The sequence below is a fragment of the Poecilia reticulata genome, linkage group LG18 (assembly GCF_000633615.1).
Source record: "Poecilia reticulata strain Guanapo linkage group LG18, Guppy_female_1.0+MT, whole genome shotgun sequence".
Classification (NCBI taxonomy): Eukaryota; Metazoa; Chordata; class Actinopteri; order Cyprinodontiformes; family Poeciliidae; genus Poecilia; species Poecilia reticulata.
Window position 1 is genome coordinate 6,912,840 of NC_024348.1, and position 15,694 is coordinate 6,928,533.

The following is a 15,694-nucleotide window of genomic DNA, read 5'->3' on the forward strand; positions in this document are numbered from 1 at the left end:
CGGACCAACTCCAGAAGGCTTCTTTCTGAATTAGATCTCCAGGTAGGTGGGATGTAGTTAACTTGAATGCATTGCAACATTTGTATCAACCATGTGAGGAGATGTGATCTGTCACTTTCATACACCAACTCAAATCGCTGTAGAAGGGCATCAAACAGTTCACTGACATCTTCAGGTCTCCATTTAATACTCCTGACCAGTCCTTGCAGCAGCTTGATGAGATTCTTTTCATTTTCATTTGGAGAGAACAATTGCTGAGCAATGAAAGAAGCTCCAAGCTCGCCAATTACTCTACGATCTTGGTTCAGTTCATCCATTCTTCACAAGTCTGCCTGAAGCAGAAAAAGATAAATAGTTTGCAGTGTCTTACAGAAACTTTTTTAACAAAAACTTTAACGGATACGTTTGTAACAGCGTATAAAAACATCTAACAATTTGTAATAGCTGTAATGAATCAAAAAAATTTTAATTGACCACAGTGCATGTAAATAAAAAGACCTGCGGCTTATTTATACAGACCAATTGTCAATAGTGCTAGATTACAAAATTAATTTTAAGATTAGAGGCACTTACCTGGTCGAGAGGTACGACGCTATGCTCTCTGTAGTCAGACCTGTCTTTTTATCAACTTTGTCATAGTTTCACTTTTGCTTTCTTTACCTGGGCACAACCCCAAGGGACTTTCCACCTTTTTACTTCATTTACTGTAAGCAAATCACTTTCTTCTCAAATTTAAAATTTCATTTGTATGTAATGACAGTACTTCTATGAAGTCCATGTTCTATACCTTGTATGCAGAAATTATTGTAGCTCATCAGCTTCGTAAGACATTTTTGTGGATCTATGCAGTAATTGAGATACAATTTCTGATTTAATTATGATGACCTGAGGTGGTTCTGAACATTACATTTAAAACAGAATTATTATTATTATTATAAATTCATTTAATATAAGAACACAAGATATGTTTCGTGGTACATTATTTTAGTAGAAAAACACAAACAGAAAATATTGCGTATTAATAAGTGAATATTGATAACTGTGTCTGTGCGCATTTGTTTAGGGGGGGGTGCATGTGTATGTGAAATATTAATGTACAGTATCCTATAATCAAATAATGCGTTATATGTAGCAGCAGCAACTCCAGTCGCTCCTCAGCACTATTAACTATATTTGTCTTCTACAATTTCCCTGAGGGTAAAATCCCAAAGGGATGAATAAAGTTTCTATCTATCTTTACTGATAAGTACTGGTACCCTTAGAATTTAACTTGTTATATATTTTTGAACACAGAGCAAACTCTGTCAGGTCATTTGTAGCTGTCATCTACACTTTTCATCAGTGATAAAATAACTTTAATAAATATACATAGAATTAAAACCTTATTAAAATTCTTGCACACCTGATAGCCATCCTCCCTCAACCTTCAGATATACTTTCTGTTCAGGGGAAGTCAGAGCGATTCACCTGACCTATAGTTCTGCTACTTTGTAGTCTATTTGGAAAACACGCTCATCATGTCCTGGCAAATCTATTATTTTGGAAATAAAACTCCTAAGTGGAAATAACCAAATATGACATAACTTTTTTTCCCCTTTCATTTTAATTACATTTGGCAGTGTCAAGATATCAGAATATTTCAGCCTGAAGTGCATATATCCAATGATTGATTAATTTACCTAAAAAGATATTTCCTAAAAAGTAGAATAAAAAAGTAGCCATCCAAAAAAAGTTTTCCAGTAAGTAAAAAAGCATTTTGTTAAACGGTTACTTTTGTAATGAGTTATTGTTTCCAGAATTAATTTTAAATTCTACTTTGTTTATATAAAGCCGTTAATAATCAGTTCTAGAGATCTGGTTGGTCCATTTGTTCCTAACATAGCACTTTGCTCTGAGACTGCAAGTATTCTGTTGGCTTCTAGAGTCTCTAAAAGTTTAATGGGAGGCAGATGTTTTAATTATAAGGCTTCTCTCCTATGGAACATGTTCTCAGTTTTAGTCTGTGAAGCAGCCACCCTGTTTACTTTTAAGACTAGGCTTAAAACTTTTTCTTAGATAAAGCGTTTGAAACACTTGGCATGGAACTTCCTCATCAAAGCAAAATGTGATCGGGGGATCACCACCACACACCAGCGATGGCCAGGCACACCCCCCAGCCAACTACCTACCGGAACTTAACAGTCACCCTGACCAAGGGGCCGGCCACCAAAACCAGGAACAGTAATCCAAAAATCGGAATGATCCCAGGAGAACCAGAATACTAGCCCCCCACTCAACTGCCCTTATAAGGCCAGAACACCCGCATTCTCACCCCTGGTCAGACAGTAGCAGCAGACGGCTACAAATTTTACCAAAACTTGATAGGTATGATTATTGTTGAAGTTACTCTGTATGAGACATGTCGCCAAAAGACGTTTGCTACTACTGGCACCAAGCCTTGTCCAGAAATAACTGGTTGTGTTAAAAAATCAGTAAGGGTGTGAATATTTCCAATGTCTCTGAAACTGATATTGCCCTGTCGGATCATTTTGCTGTTTTCTTTGACAGTTCTTTATCGGTTAATCCACTTGGACAAACAGCTACTATCACAAAACGTACTTTCACAGAAAACACAGCAGAAACATTTAATCAAATCTACTCTTCTTCTTCACTCTTAAGCTATAATGATGTAAATAAGTTGGTGGATGATTTTCAGTGCAAACTTTCAGATATCATTGATTACATTGCCCCCACTAAAGGAAAGGTTGTGACTGGTAGGAAGAAATCTTCATGGAGAAATGCACAAGTAGTTCAATCTGCAAAACAACTCTGCCGTAGGGCCGAACGGAAATGACGTAAAGGTCAACTGCACGTTTATTGTGACATCTACAAAGAAAGACTACGTACCTATCACACAACACTAAAACATGCAAGAGAGGCTTTCTTTGCAGATGTCATAAACAAAAACACYAACAACACTCGAGCTTTATTTGCCACTGTTGACAGGCTCACAAATCCTCCGATGACGTTGCCACCTGAACTTCAATCTATTGCCGCCTGCAACAAGTTTTCTACTTTCTTTTCAGAGAAAATTCAAAAGATCAGAGGATTAATCTGCACATCCACTCCAAAGACAGTACCAATGCTGTCTTTGGACAGCATTGGTACTGCCCAAACAAAACAAATGCAGGAAAAATGACCCAATTTCAACTACTAAATTATAAAACCCTAGAAGAAATTATAAGTCAATTAAGCTCCAGTTCCTGCTGTCTGGATGTCCTACCCACACATTTCTTTAAGAAAGTCCTGCCTGTTGTTGCTAATGATCTGATCCAAATAGTAACTCATTGCTCTCATCAGGTGTTTTCCCCCAGGCTTTGAAAACAGCAGTTGTCAAACCACTGATAAAAAAGAACAATCTGGACAAATCCCTACTGCAGAATTACAGGCCGATCTCCAACCTCCCATTCATCAGCAAAATTATTGAAAAAGCTGTTTTGAAACAATTAAATAACTTTCTAACCATAACAAACTGCTTTGACTCCTTCCAGTCTGGTTTACGTGCTCACCACAGCACGGAGACGGCCCTTGTAAAAGTGTTCAATGACATCCATAGAAATACAGACTGTGGGAGAACCACAGTGCTGGTTCTGTTGGACCTCTGTGCAGCTTTCGACACTGTTGACCACGACATTTTACTGAATCGACTGGAGAGTTGGGTCGGACTCTCCGGTCCAGTGCTCCACTGGATAGAATCTTACATAAAGAACAGGGATTTCTTTGTTTCAATCGGAAACTTCTCATCAGAGAGGTCAAAGGTCACATGTGGGGTACCCCAAGGTTCAATCCTAGGACCCCTTCTTTTCAATGTTTATATGCTCCCACTGGCTAAGGTTATAACAGGACATAGGATTAGCTACCACAATTATGCGGATGATACACAGCTCTACATCACGATGTCACCAGGTGACTCTGAACCCATCCAATCACTGAATAGATGCTTAGAACAGATCAATGTGTGGATGTGCCAAAACTTTCTCCAGCTGAACAGAAACAAAACTGAAGTTATTATCTTTGGACTTAAAGAGGAGCGAACTAGAATCAATGCACAGCTTCAGTTATTACAACTAAAAACCAGCGATCAGGCCGAAACCTGGGAGTAGTGATGGACTCTGACCTGAACCTTCAGAGCCACATTAAGACAGTCATAAAGTCGGCCTTCTATCACCTGAAGAACATCTCCAGGATTAGAGGACTTATGTCTCAGCACGAGTTAGAGAAACTCATCCATACGTTTATCTTTAGCCGCATTGATTACTGCAACAGCGTCTTCACAGGTCTGACTAATAAATCAATCAAACAGCTGCAGTTGATCCAGATGCTGCTGCTCGCATTCTCACTAAAACCAGGAAGATAGAGCACATAACACCAGTTTTAAAGTCCCTACACTGTAAAGCTCCCTGTAGCTCAGAGAATAGACTTTAAAATACTGTTGTTAGTTTATAAATCACTGAACGGTTTAGCACCACAATACCTTAAAGATCTGTTATTACTGTACCAACCGTCTAGACCCCTCAGATCTTCTGGTTCTGGTTCTGCTTTGCATCCCCAGAACCAGAACCAAATGAGAAGAAGCAGCATTCAGTTTCTATGCACCACAGATTTGGAACAAACTTCCAGAAAACTGTAAAACAGCTGAAACACTGGGTGCCTTTAAATCTCAACTTAAAACCCACCTGTTTAGARTTRCTTATGGCTAAATTAGGGTTATAGTGCGGGTTTTGATGTCTTCCATGTTTTTATGTCTTTAATGTTTTTAATTTCTTTTTATTTCTTTTCTACGTTTTAATGATGTAAAGCCCCCCGGAAAACGTCCCAGTTAAACGACGTTTAACTAAAGTTTTACGGGGTTTAGAGTCCCAGTTGACGGTGTTCAACTAAAAACCTAGAGTTTGGAGTCCTTGTCAAACGGTGTTTTTGACTAAAGTACAGGAGGGTTAGAATCCCAGTTAAACGGCATTTAACTGAAGTCCTAAAGGGGTGTTTTTTTTTTGTTTTAAATCTCTTTCTCTTTCTCACTGTTTATTTAATGTCACATGTTGTTTTTATTTTAATTATGTAAAGCACTGTGAAATGCCTTGCTGCTGAAATGTGCTATACAAATAAAATTTGATTGACTGATTGATTGATTGTGCTGCCCTTTTCAGCAGTTAGGTGTGTTTGTTCTTTTATGGGTTAATTTGTTCTTTTATGGGTGGTAAAGTGATTAGGCTTGATATCTATAAAGTTGGAATACATCAAGTGTTATTTAAACTTTGGATTGCTGTCCTCTCTTGGCCTTCAGATGTTGGTTCATGATGCTCATAGATAAACTGTAAAAACTACCAACCCTAATGTCAACTTGTCGGCATTGTGAAGTTGACCTTTGGTCTCCAAGTTAAAAGATTTGAAATGTATTGCATTATAAAAATTCCCCTACAGTCTGTTTGGCAAACGTCTTCACCATGTCCTGCCAAGGGTGTTATTCCAGAGGTTACGGCAGCAATCAGATTATGTGACAGTTTTTCTTTCACTTTCTTAACATTCATAAAGCAGTGAAATGTCAAAAGATGAATACAACATTAAATATGCTCACAAAGGTCATGTAAATATGCAAATCTTTTCAGCTGTATAATTTGTTCCAAAGTTCCCCCCAGCATAAATCTTAAATATTAGGCTAGGGATTACTTAAATAACAAACAAAAATATGTATATGAAAATTAAAAGATGTCAGAAATGCAAATGGATAGACACCAAGTTATGCACATCATGTACTAATGGTACCAAACAGCAATACAGTCCACTGTTTGTCTTAATATTTGCTTCATATTAGTGTGGAATCCTCCACAGTATAAAACAAAACACCAGACACAAAACACTGGTAGAATGTATCAAAAATATTCAAACAGATTTTAAAGGACCCTAGCCTCCTTAGGAAGAACTTCCTGATTTCCCCCTTTTTTATTAAGGGATCCAAGATTAGTTGAACATGTTGGCCTAAATATATTGCAATTTTCCTATTAACCAAAAAAATTGTTGTTGACACACCAAAACTCATAATTACTTCAAAAATTATATATTATATTTTCACCAGTGGACGTCACAATTTTTTCACCTGGTCGGTTGATGACGTCATTAGGTCGATTTTGTACTGGAATCTACAAAGTAAACACAGGAAGGCCAACTTTATCATATTGCGTTTCACTGGTATAATTTTAGACAATGCCACACCGTGTCACTATTGGCTGTGATAAAAAAATAAAAATAAAAAAACAGTAAGGTGAATCTGGATCGCTTCCACACAGAAAAAAAGAAGAGCGCGGTGAGCGAAAGCTGGAGCTGAAACACAACTTCCAAAGGACCAAAATTTGTGCTCTCGACATTTCTCTCCACAAGACTTTGTCATTTGTATGAGCAAAACTGACAAAGACTCTAACCGGTGATCATTACCTTAACGAGCTAAAAAAAAAAAAAAAAAAAAAAAAATGCTGTGGAGACGTTTTTATCCACAAAGCCCCTAATAATAAGTCCCGCTGCCACCCGAGCGAAAAAAACGCCGGACGAAACATCAGGAAGAGAGCACCGGAAACTGTTTTAAATGTTGAGAGAGCTCTGCACCTGTAGTACCGGCGGTACTACTTATGTCCTGGACAACACAGAGTTATAGCAGTACTTACCGGATCACGCAGTTCGACCAGAGGTAAATGTTGTTTATCATTTCATTTAGGAAGCAGAAGGCAGCAGCTCCTACGGCCAACTCTGTCCTCTTCCTTTGTTTGGTCCTCCTCATCTTCATCACCTCTTGTTATTTCTACATTTCGATCGATTTCAATGCGCCCAGGTTCAATTAGAAAATTCTTGATAACGTTACTCGTCGCTGTTTTGGCTGGACGCAGCTAGCAGGTGGACCATTAGGCGTCATTTACCTAGAATGCATTGCGGCGTGAACTACATGGCGACGTTCCTGTGACGATATTTCATTAAAATGTATAAAAACTAAACAGCCTTCAATATTATTACAGAGTTGTTTTTACATCAAATACAGATATTTCCCAAATAAAGTCGCTTGTAGCAACTACTCATGGATCCTTTTAAGTTACAGTCTGTTCTAAATACACCAATTTAACTATTATTCCAATATTTATTATTTCAAAGCTCTACATTGCAGCAAATGGTTGATTCTTTTTTTTTTTCAGTGTAATGCAAGGTGATTAGTTTGCAGGTAACTTGTTGTGAAATAAGTATGTGAAATATAACAAACACTGACGTTGCATTACTTGAACATTTAACAAATTCAACTTTTTGTTAAAAATGTACTAATTCAACTCTATTTAATATATTATTGAATCTTGATTTATTTAGTTATTTATGTATTTAGGCATCAAGTTGTGTGGCATCCAGATGTCAAAGTGATAAAATGTTGACTTTCCTTTAAAACACTATAAACAATTATTGAACTTGTGATAGTTTTAAATTCTCATGGTCATTAACACTCTTGAAAATCATTCATTCAGGTTCTATCAATATCAAATTAAGTCCAAACTAAAAATATAAAAGAATTTAGATTCTAGATTGATCATTGAAGCAGCATAATTTTTTATCTTTTTGTCCTAAAATAATGATGTTAAATTTATTGCATCTCCTCAAATTTAATAAAGTGAATCAAAGATTGACAGCCAAGCAGAAGGAGATGCAAACTATTATCAGTTATATATTAAGCCACACAGAAAAAGTAAAAAACATTACAACAGTCTGTCTATCCTTTACGTTTTTACATTCACAGGCCTGGCTGCTGAAATTTAGTCTGTTGATAAAGTTAATTTTCAAGTCAGCTCTCTTTAACCCAGTGTTTATTTAATACCTGGAACATATATGATATATTTGAAGCCAAATGTTTGGAGGAACAATTAAAAAACTGAGAGCAGAGCCACAGTGACTAGATAAAACATGTTCATAACTCCAAATCAGCTCATTATTGTTCTCGCATAACCTTCAGAAATGCTTTTGGTTTTGCTTTGGTAAGACTGGTTTACAAAACGGTTACAGACAGAAAATCCCCGGAGCGGTTTGTTTGGTAAATGTCTTCATGTTGTTATTTTTTCAGGTATGCAAAGAAGTGGAATCATGTGAAACCAGTTAATAATGTCAATGGAAACTGTTTTATTTGAGCTCACCAATGACCTTTGACCCCGGATCTTAAGGTCATGACTCATCATTGACTTAATAAGTACATCATTTTCTTTAATTCTCTTGAGGTTTTTAGATAGCTTTCTATCCAGCAAACTAAAAAAAAAAAAAAACAAATAATAAAAAAAACCCAAATGTCTGCATTATCTGAATTTGTTGGCACTAAACACAAATTTCTCCTTCATTCTGTTTCACTATGAATGGGATATTCTGTCAGACATTGACTTAAGTAAATGTATTTATATTTAGTTCTGCAATATTTACAAAACAGATGCTAACAAAGTACATTTGAACATCACAACATAAATTATAGACAATCCAAACACAAAATCTAAGCAGAGCCATTTTTAAAGTAACATTTTGTTTTGATGTGTTATTTATGTCTACTTTTTATTTCTTAGCAGAAATACTTTTTTATCAATTCACAAATATGTTCATGCATACATGTGGGTTTCCTCACAGTTTTCACTAATTTATATAAAAATCAAAGTTTTTATAGTCCTGCATCTATTCAGTGTTTTCTTTCAGCTTGTTTTCTTTTTCATTTAGAGCGTCTGTGCATGTGGAATTTGAAACACGGTGTTTTATTGTGTATGTGAATAAAACACTGACATCTACTGGACAGATTAAAAACGTGCCTAGTGCCATTTGGTACACAGTCAACTAAATATATGTAGGTTAATGATAAATAGAGATGCAGATATAGAGGATGTCATTTACATGCATTAGACAGTTTTATCAGCACAAGACAGTTTAACTGGGGGTCCAGGTAGTCTGTGGGTTACAGAGTGGGCTGGACATGCAGGGCATTTGGCTGTTTTGTATTTATAATTACAAATACAAAATAGGTGTATCAAATAAAGAGGCCACAGTCATCAGCTTCTGTTTATGCTCTTTAATAAAAAGTCAATTCATACAAAAAATAAAATTTTCACATTTTATTTATATATATACATACATACATATGCTATGTTTGGCATATGTATGTGCCAATATCTTTGGCAGGAAATCCAAGATTTTATCCAAAGTTACGACAAAACACATACCAGACACTTTGTTATGACTCTTTGTGTCTTTGTCACATATAATAAAGTTTCTCATGGTAACATAAAATATCGAGTCAGTTGATTATTACATTGTATGTCAAAACTGGACTTAAAACAATGATAAAAATGTAAAATGTTAAACTTTTTTCAGAAAAGTAGAACTTTAAACATGTATCTGTAGACACTGAGATGTAGAAGAAAAATGTATCATTTTTTTCTAAAAAAAAAAAAAAAAAAGCTAGAGGTTTCCTCTGTAACCATGTTATCTGATTTATAGCAATTCATTATAAAAAAAAAACTGTTGTAATATGCAAAGTTAATAAGTTTCCATCCCTTTTCAAAGAATTGGTAGTCAGAAGAAAAATCTATGTTTTCAATACTATACAATTGTTATGGGCAGAATATTTTCACCCCTTACCAAAAGTCACTGACTCTGCTCATGTAAACAACACAAAGGTCTGCTGAAAAAATGCATCTCTATCTCCTTAGGCCTTTTTGTGATCACTTGTCAACAACCCTAAACATTTTTTGTGCATAATTTAAATTGTGGATATTGTATCTTGTCAAAAATATACTGTGTTCAGTTTCTTCACTCTCACAAAGTCAACCCAATCAGTGAAAGGCCCGAGCTATCTTTGAAAAGAAGGCAGCCAAAGAAGAGGGTATCTCTACGAAATAGATGTGAGTAAGGCCCATAGATTCAACACTCATGACTTCATTGAAAATATCTAAGGAAGGATGATTGGCGAGTTGGTGCCTCAACAGAGGGTTTCTGGAATAAATCGCCCTGGCTGATTCCAACAAGATCACTGGCATGGGAAAAAGATGCTCCAGAGAAACCAGGGAGTAGACAGGAGTCTTCTTCACTCTAACAGATCCGCTCGTGTCCTTGGCCCTGTCTACCTTCTGCATTGCTTCATAAATATTTGTTTTGAAGGACACCAGAACTGTGTGTCTGGCCATGATGTGTTTGTCGAATCTGGTTGTCGAGTTGCCAGCAGGGTTTGTGGTTTGCTGTGTGACGTATCTGTACGTGACATCCAGCTGGTCACAGTGGAGCATCACAGACATGAGAGCTTTTTGTAAATCTTCCAGAGCCTGATTGAGACACTCAGGGTCCTGGCTCCTGTTGTGTTGGGCTAAAGATGCAGAAGCACGATTGTAAAATGCAACTGCTGCCCAACAGGGGTCCTGGTTTATGACTTTAGTATACATGTCAATACTCTCTGTTTGCCTTCCCATTTTTTCGAGCTCACTACCTTTGATAGTGTAGTAGCGCACGTTGGATGAGGGAGATTCTCTCTGTCCTAGTTTTTGTAAGGCTGTACTCAGATCTGCACTCAGGATGGCTTTCAATCTAACAGCAGAGCCTTCCTCAGAAAATTTTGTCAGGAGCCACATTCCCCAAAACTCACTGAGTGCGGAAACATCTGATTCAGCTGGTTTGTTGTTGTTGTTCTTGTAGAGCAGATCCAGTGTTTCCAGGTACTGACTGAAGAGTTCTTCTTTCTTCTTTATGTTTGGTAAATCAGACTCCACGTAGCTAGACAGTTGTTCAGCCACTAACGCATCTCTGATCTCTTTAACCATCATCAAATCAGAGTTGGTGTTTTCAGTCAAAATACGATACAGCAGCGAGGACAATTCCTGACTTTCTCCCCTGGTGCTGCTCCTCTGATACTGCCTCAAGTGCATAAGAAACAACTTCAGAAAGGTTTCAGAGGCATCTGCAATATTTTCCATGAAGGACAGAAAGTTACGTGTTAGAATTAGCAGCTGTAGCGGCTCTGACAGATGAGTGAAGCAGACAACCATCTGAGCAGACCCTGGTGATCCTTGTCTAGCTGTATGTCCAATGCCCTGAGCCTCCACACGGGAATTATCAGGCAGAAAAGTTTGCACAACAAACAAACCCCCTGCTGACTTTACAGAGTCAGAAACCTGAAGGTCTGTTCCACGAGCAGCCAGGTTTGTTGCTATGATGACGTCTCCTGCACCCAACTTCTTTGTAAAGACAACACTGTTGTCCTTGTTGTTTTTGATGTAAAGCATTGTGCTTGAGACTCTACCACTAAAAATTTGGTACAGTAACTTTGCTAGCTTGATTGATTCACAAGTCACTAGCACAGCTCTTGGAGACCTGTATGGTGTAGGCTTGATTTGATCAAACACAACTTCACAGATTTTCTCGATCCATCTTCTTTCGTCCTTCATGATAACTCCTTGAACCTCAAACAGCTTCTGGCGCTTGAATGAAGGGATTTGGCAAGTCTTGATGCCCTGAAATGTTTTCCTCATGCTCTCAATCTCTGCTTGTTCTCCAAGAGTTCCAGACACTCCGTAAATCTGACTTTTGTACTTTTGAAGCAAACCAACGTTGGACATGTAGTTCGTGATGGTGGTCATATCACTTAACTTTGTCTGATGTTTCATCTCAAGGAACTGCTGTAGACCATCACACCATTTCAAGCTGTTTCCAACCACATCTGTGCAGCTGTAGTCCACAGGTACAATTATATCACCTTCAAAGATATATTCATGATCTTTTTCCATGCTTTGTGCACGGAATGCATTTTTTATCCAGACCTTTAGTTTTGAGTCTATAAGATCTGAAAGGAAACCTGGGATGTAGCAGCTTCCTTCAGACCTGTTCAGCTCACGTGGTGTGAAATGCAGAAAGCGCCTGACTTCCTCTTCTGTAGCTCTCAGTACACTGTCTGTATCAGGATACATGTATTGACAGAAGCCACCATTCAAAAGCAGAGACACTCGTCTCTGACCACTTTCTCCTGGTGGTCTTCTATTTAGTTCTTCTATGGATCCGTCTGTGTTGATGCTGTGCAAAGCAAACTGACATGATGGGAATCTGGTCTCCACTGACGTAAAGAACTCGACCAGCTTGTCGGCTGGAACATTTGCAGTTTTCTCATCTAAAAGACTTGGATTCCTCTGTATTTCCATGACTGTGCCATTGGCCAGTACCCCTGTGTCCTCGGCCATTTGAAGAACAGTCAACTCATCCAATGCTTCCTGCTTGATCTGTTCTAATACAACTTGATGAAAGGGGTATTTTCTCCCAACAATGTGACCTGACCCTAATTTGCTGTAATGGTTAGCGGTGGCCCATATTAATGCCAGAAGAGGGTTGAGATGCTGCAGAGCAGGCATGTCACTGCTCATGTAGAGAACATGATGACCTTCGTCCAGCATCAAAGAATCTACCTCATCCACAATTGCACACTGGAATGTCCTCTGGCCAAATATGTCCTTCCTATCAACATGGTGTTTCAGCCAGTCTCTAGTGAACTGCTCTGCAGTACCATAAACAATCTGGCTCTCATAGCACTTTTTTGAGTCTTCGTCTTGCTTGTTGATGTTACAGTCCACGCTGATCTTTAAAAGTTCATAAAATTTCTTCCATTCTCTCATGTCTCTCTCTGCTAGAACAGATGAACTCGACATGATGTCGACTTTTTCTCCTCTCAGAGCTCGAAAGGCAGCAAACATGGCCACAATGCAGGACTTCCCTTCTCCAGTGCCAACCTGAATGAGGCGCCCCGTTTTGAATGGAGCCATGAGACACCAGCTCACCATCTGGGTCAGTCGTGGTCTGAAATGAGCTTTTTCTGCTGCCTGGCAAAGAATCAGCAAGACTTTTCTCAGGCCAGTCAGCTCTGATCCTGAACTGCGAGACCTAAGAGCAGCTTGAACTGATGACACAATATCTCGAACTTCGGCCAACAACTCATTATTAACTTGGTTAAAGTCCCCATCTCGGATTTCTTCAATAATCTCATCCAATGTTTTGTCTTCATCATCTGCCAAACATGCCTTGAGAGCTTCATTGGTCACTGCCGTGTCTCTGATCAACTCCAGAAGGCTACTTCCTGAATTAGATCTCCAGGTGGATGTGATGTAATTAATTTGAATCCAGTGCAACATTTGGAGCAACCATGTGAGGAGTTGTGATCTGTCATTTCTACACACTGACTCAAATCGCTGTAGAAGGGCATCAAACAGTTCACCGACGTCTTCAGGTCTCCATTTAATACTCCTGACCAGTCCTTGCAGCAGCTTGATGAGATTCTTTTCATTTTCATTTGGAGAAAATAGACGAGGAGCAAGGAAAGAAGTTACAACTCGGTGAATCACTCTGGGATCCATTTCCTTGCTCAAGTCTGGCTAAAACAGAATAGAGTAAAATGCTTAGAAAGTGTTTTATAGAAACCTTTTTTAAAGAGAAACATACAACAGCGTTTAACAACATCTAACAATATGCTATAGCTGCAATGAAACACCGCGCCAAACATTCATAATATGTAGCTAAGTAAAAGTTCTGGGTTATAGTTACACAAAGCTATTTTCAATACTGCTGGATTACAAAATTCATTTTAAGAGCAGTGGACTCACCTGGTACAAAAACAACAAATCAAGCAGCTGATGTGTCACCCTGTGATCATGTTTGTCTTTTTAACTTGGTTGCTGCTTCAATGTTGCTGTCTTTAAATTGGCACCACCCCCAGGGGGCTTCCGGCTGTTTACTTCATCTAACTTGGCATGTAGTGACAGAACTGCACTGACGTCCGTATTCTGCATACCCTGCATGTAAATGATCATAGCTCATGTTAGTAAAACATTTTTTATGGATCTGTGCTGTAACTGAGATACTATTTCTACTTCAATCATGATGACTTGAAGTTTGAAAAATTGTATTTAAAGCAGAAACATGATTTTTTTTCTTTCCCTTTACTCACACTCACAAACCTAGTAGAATTAAGACCTTATTGACATCGTGACTCACCTGATCACCGTCCTCTTAAATCCCGGTCAGAGTCGTACGTTTATTTCCAACTGAATTGCCGACGTGGAAAGCAAGCTTCCTCCTGCTGTGAGAAGTCATTCTTATCCTTTTAATACTTTTGTGTTGGTTTCACTTTTGCTTTGACTCTGTGCCGCCCAGAGGGAATTTCCAGGTTTTAGCTTTATTTACTCTAAACAAAGTGAATTACTGTACATGCAGAGGGCACAAATATTATGACCAGTCATTGTGAGATACGCAGGTGATGACTGGTACCTATGTGCTGTTTTTCATAGCACTGTAGAGAATTGCATCATTTCATAAAATGTATACTTTTACATTTATACATCAAGGGGTGGCTTTGCAATTAGACCGCTGCATGTTATTGTGATTTCCCAGTTCAAGAACCGGAGGTCCGACTTTCATTTTTAGAACCTGCTGGCGTCAAATGGTCAATAATCACTTATAATGGTGGTAAAGCGTAATTTCTTGCAGTTAAACTTTTAAAAGTTTCTGGCAGAAGGTTGGAGGTCCTAATGGGTCGATCAGACAGCTTACCTTCACCATCATACTCAGTGAAGTAACAGCAAATGGATGCAACACTTTTAGTGACAGATGGCAACACATAATCTTTCAGTCCATGCATGGATGGACCTGTCTGTTTTTTCTTTTACAGCTGAATTACACAGGTTAACTGTCAAGCCATGTGGAAAAAGTAATACATTTGTTTATAATTGTCCTATTTTCACTTCACAAAACCCAGTCGTTTTTATAGGGCTGTGTACATTCTTGTACACACACTCTTTTAGGTAGTTTTTAAATGTTGGCCAATCACTTTTATTTCATCTAAAATTTTCACTCACTCTGCAGCAGATTTTAGCTTAGACAATTTCAAGTCAGCTCAACTTTAATAAAAATAATTTTTAATCCAAATGTTTTTTTTATTTTTATTTCCTAAATGTTACAAATAAAATCCATCTGAATTTAAACAATTATAATACCTCAAAACGTGTTTATTTGAAGCCGAGTGTCTGAAGGGACAGTTAATAAAGTGAGGAAAGAGTGTGACCTTAGATTACTTTTTTGTTGTTGTTGTTTAAAGTCAGGCTATACTGACAAGATAAAACATATTCACAGCTCCAGCTGAGCTGACTATTGGCCTCACTTAACCCTAAAGCTTGCTTTCAGTTTTGATTGGTTAGGCTGGTTCTCGAGCTACACACAGAAAAAACCCAGAGTGTTTTGTTTGGCAAGAGTCTTCGACATGTGCTAGCAAGCTTGTTATTTTGGAGACAGCTACAATGAAATACTCTGCCAAACAACAGTGCTTGATTTATTCTGTTTCACTGTTGGTGGGACATTTTGTTTACCATTGAGCTAAAACTAAAGGCTGTTCTCTAATGCAATCAGAACATCTACAATCTTAAAATGACCCAAAATGAGGTCAAATTAGACGAACCACAAGCTGGAAATACAGTTTTGTCTTTGACAACTGACCACCAGCCTGACTGGAACAGGAGCAGCCAGAGCAGATGCTGTTTGACGAAAGAAATGATGTCATATGCCAGGATCAAAACTACCCCGGTCACATGAGTGACCAAATGTAACAATCACTGAGGGAAGTGGAACTAAAATCTAAATGTTC

At 38.0% G+C, this 15,694-nt stretch overlaps 1 protein-coding gene across 2 annotated transcripts; it reads right to left on the reverse strand.

Annotated features, from left to right (window-relative positions):
• Positions 1-8,660: 8,660 nt before the first annotated feature.
• Positions 8,661-14,144, reverse strand: LOC103480309 (protein translocase subunit SecA-like). 2 transcript variants are annotated; one of them, XM_017310303.1, is made up of 3 exons: positions 14,053-14,144; positions 13,662-13,850; positions 8,661-13,429 (listed from the first exon to the last, which is right to left on the reverse strand). In XM_017310303.1, the coding sequence occupies exon 3, from the start codon at positions 13,413-13,415 to the stop codon at positions 9,864-9,866; it is 3,552 nt and encodes a 1,183-aa protein (XP_017165792.1). In that variant the 5' UTR covers positions 13,416-13,429; positions 13,662-13,850; positions 14,053-14,144; the 3' UTR covers positions 8,661-9,863. The 2 variants fall into 2 exon arrangements, with proteins under 2 accessions (XP_017165792.1, XP_008433418.1); XM_008435196.2 differs by having other exon boundaries at positions 8,661-13,433.
• Positions 14,145-15,694: the final 1,550 nt, after the last annotated feature.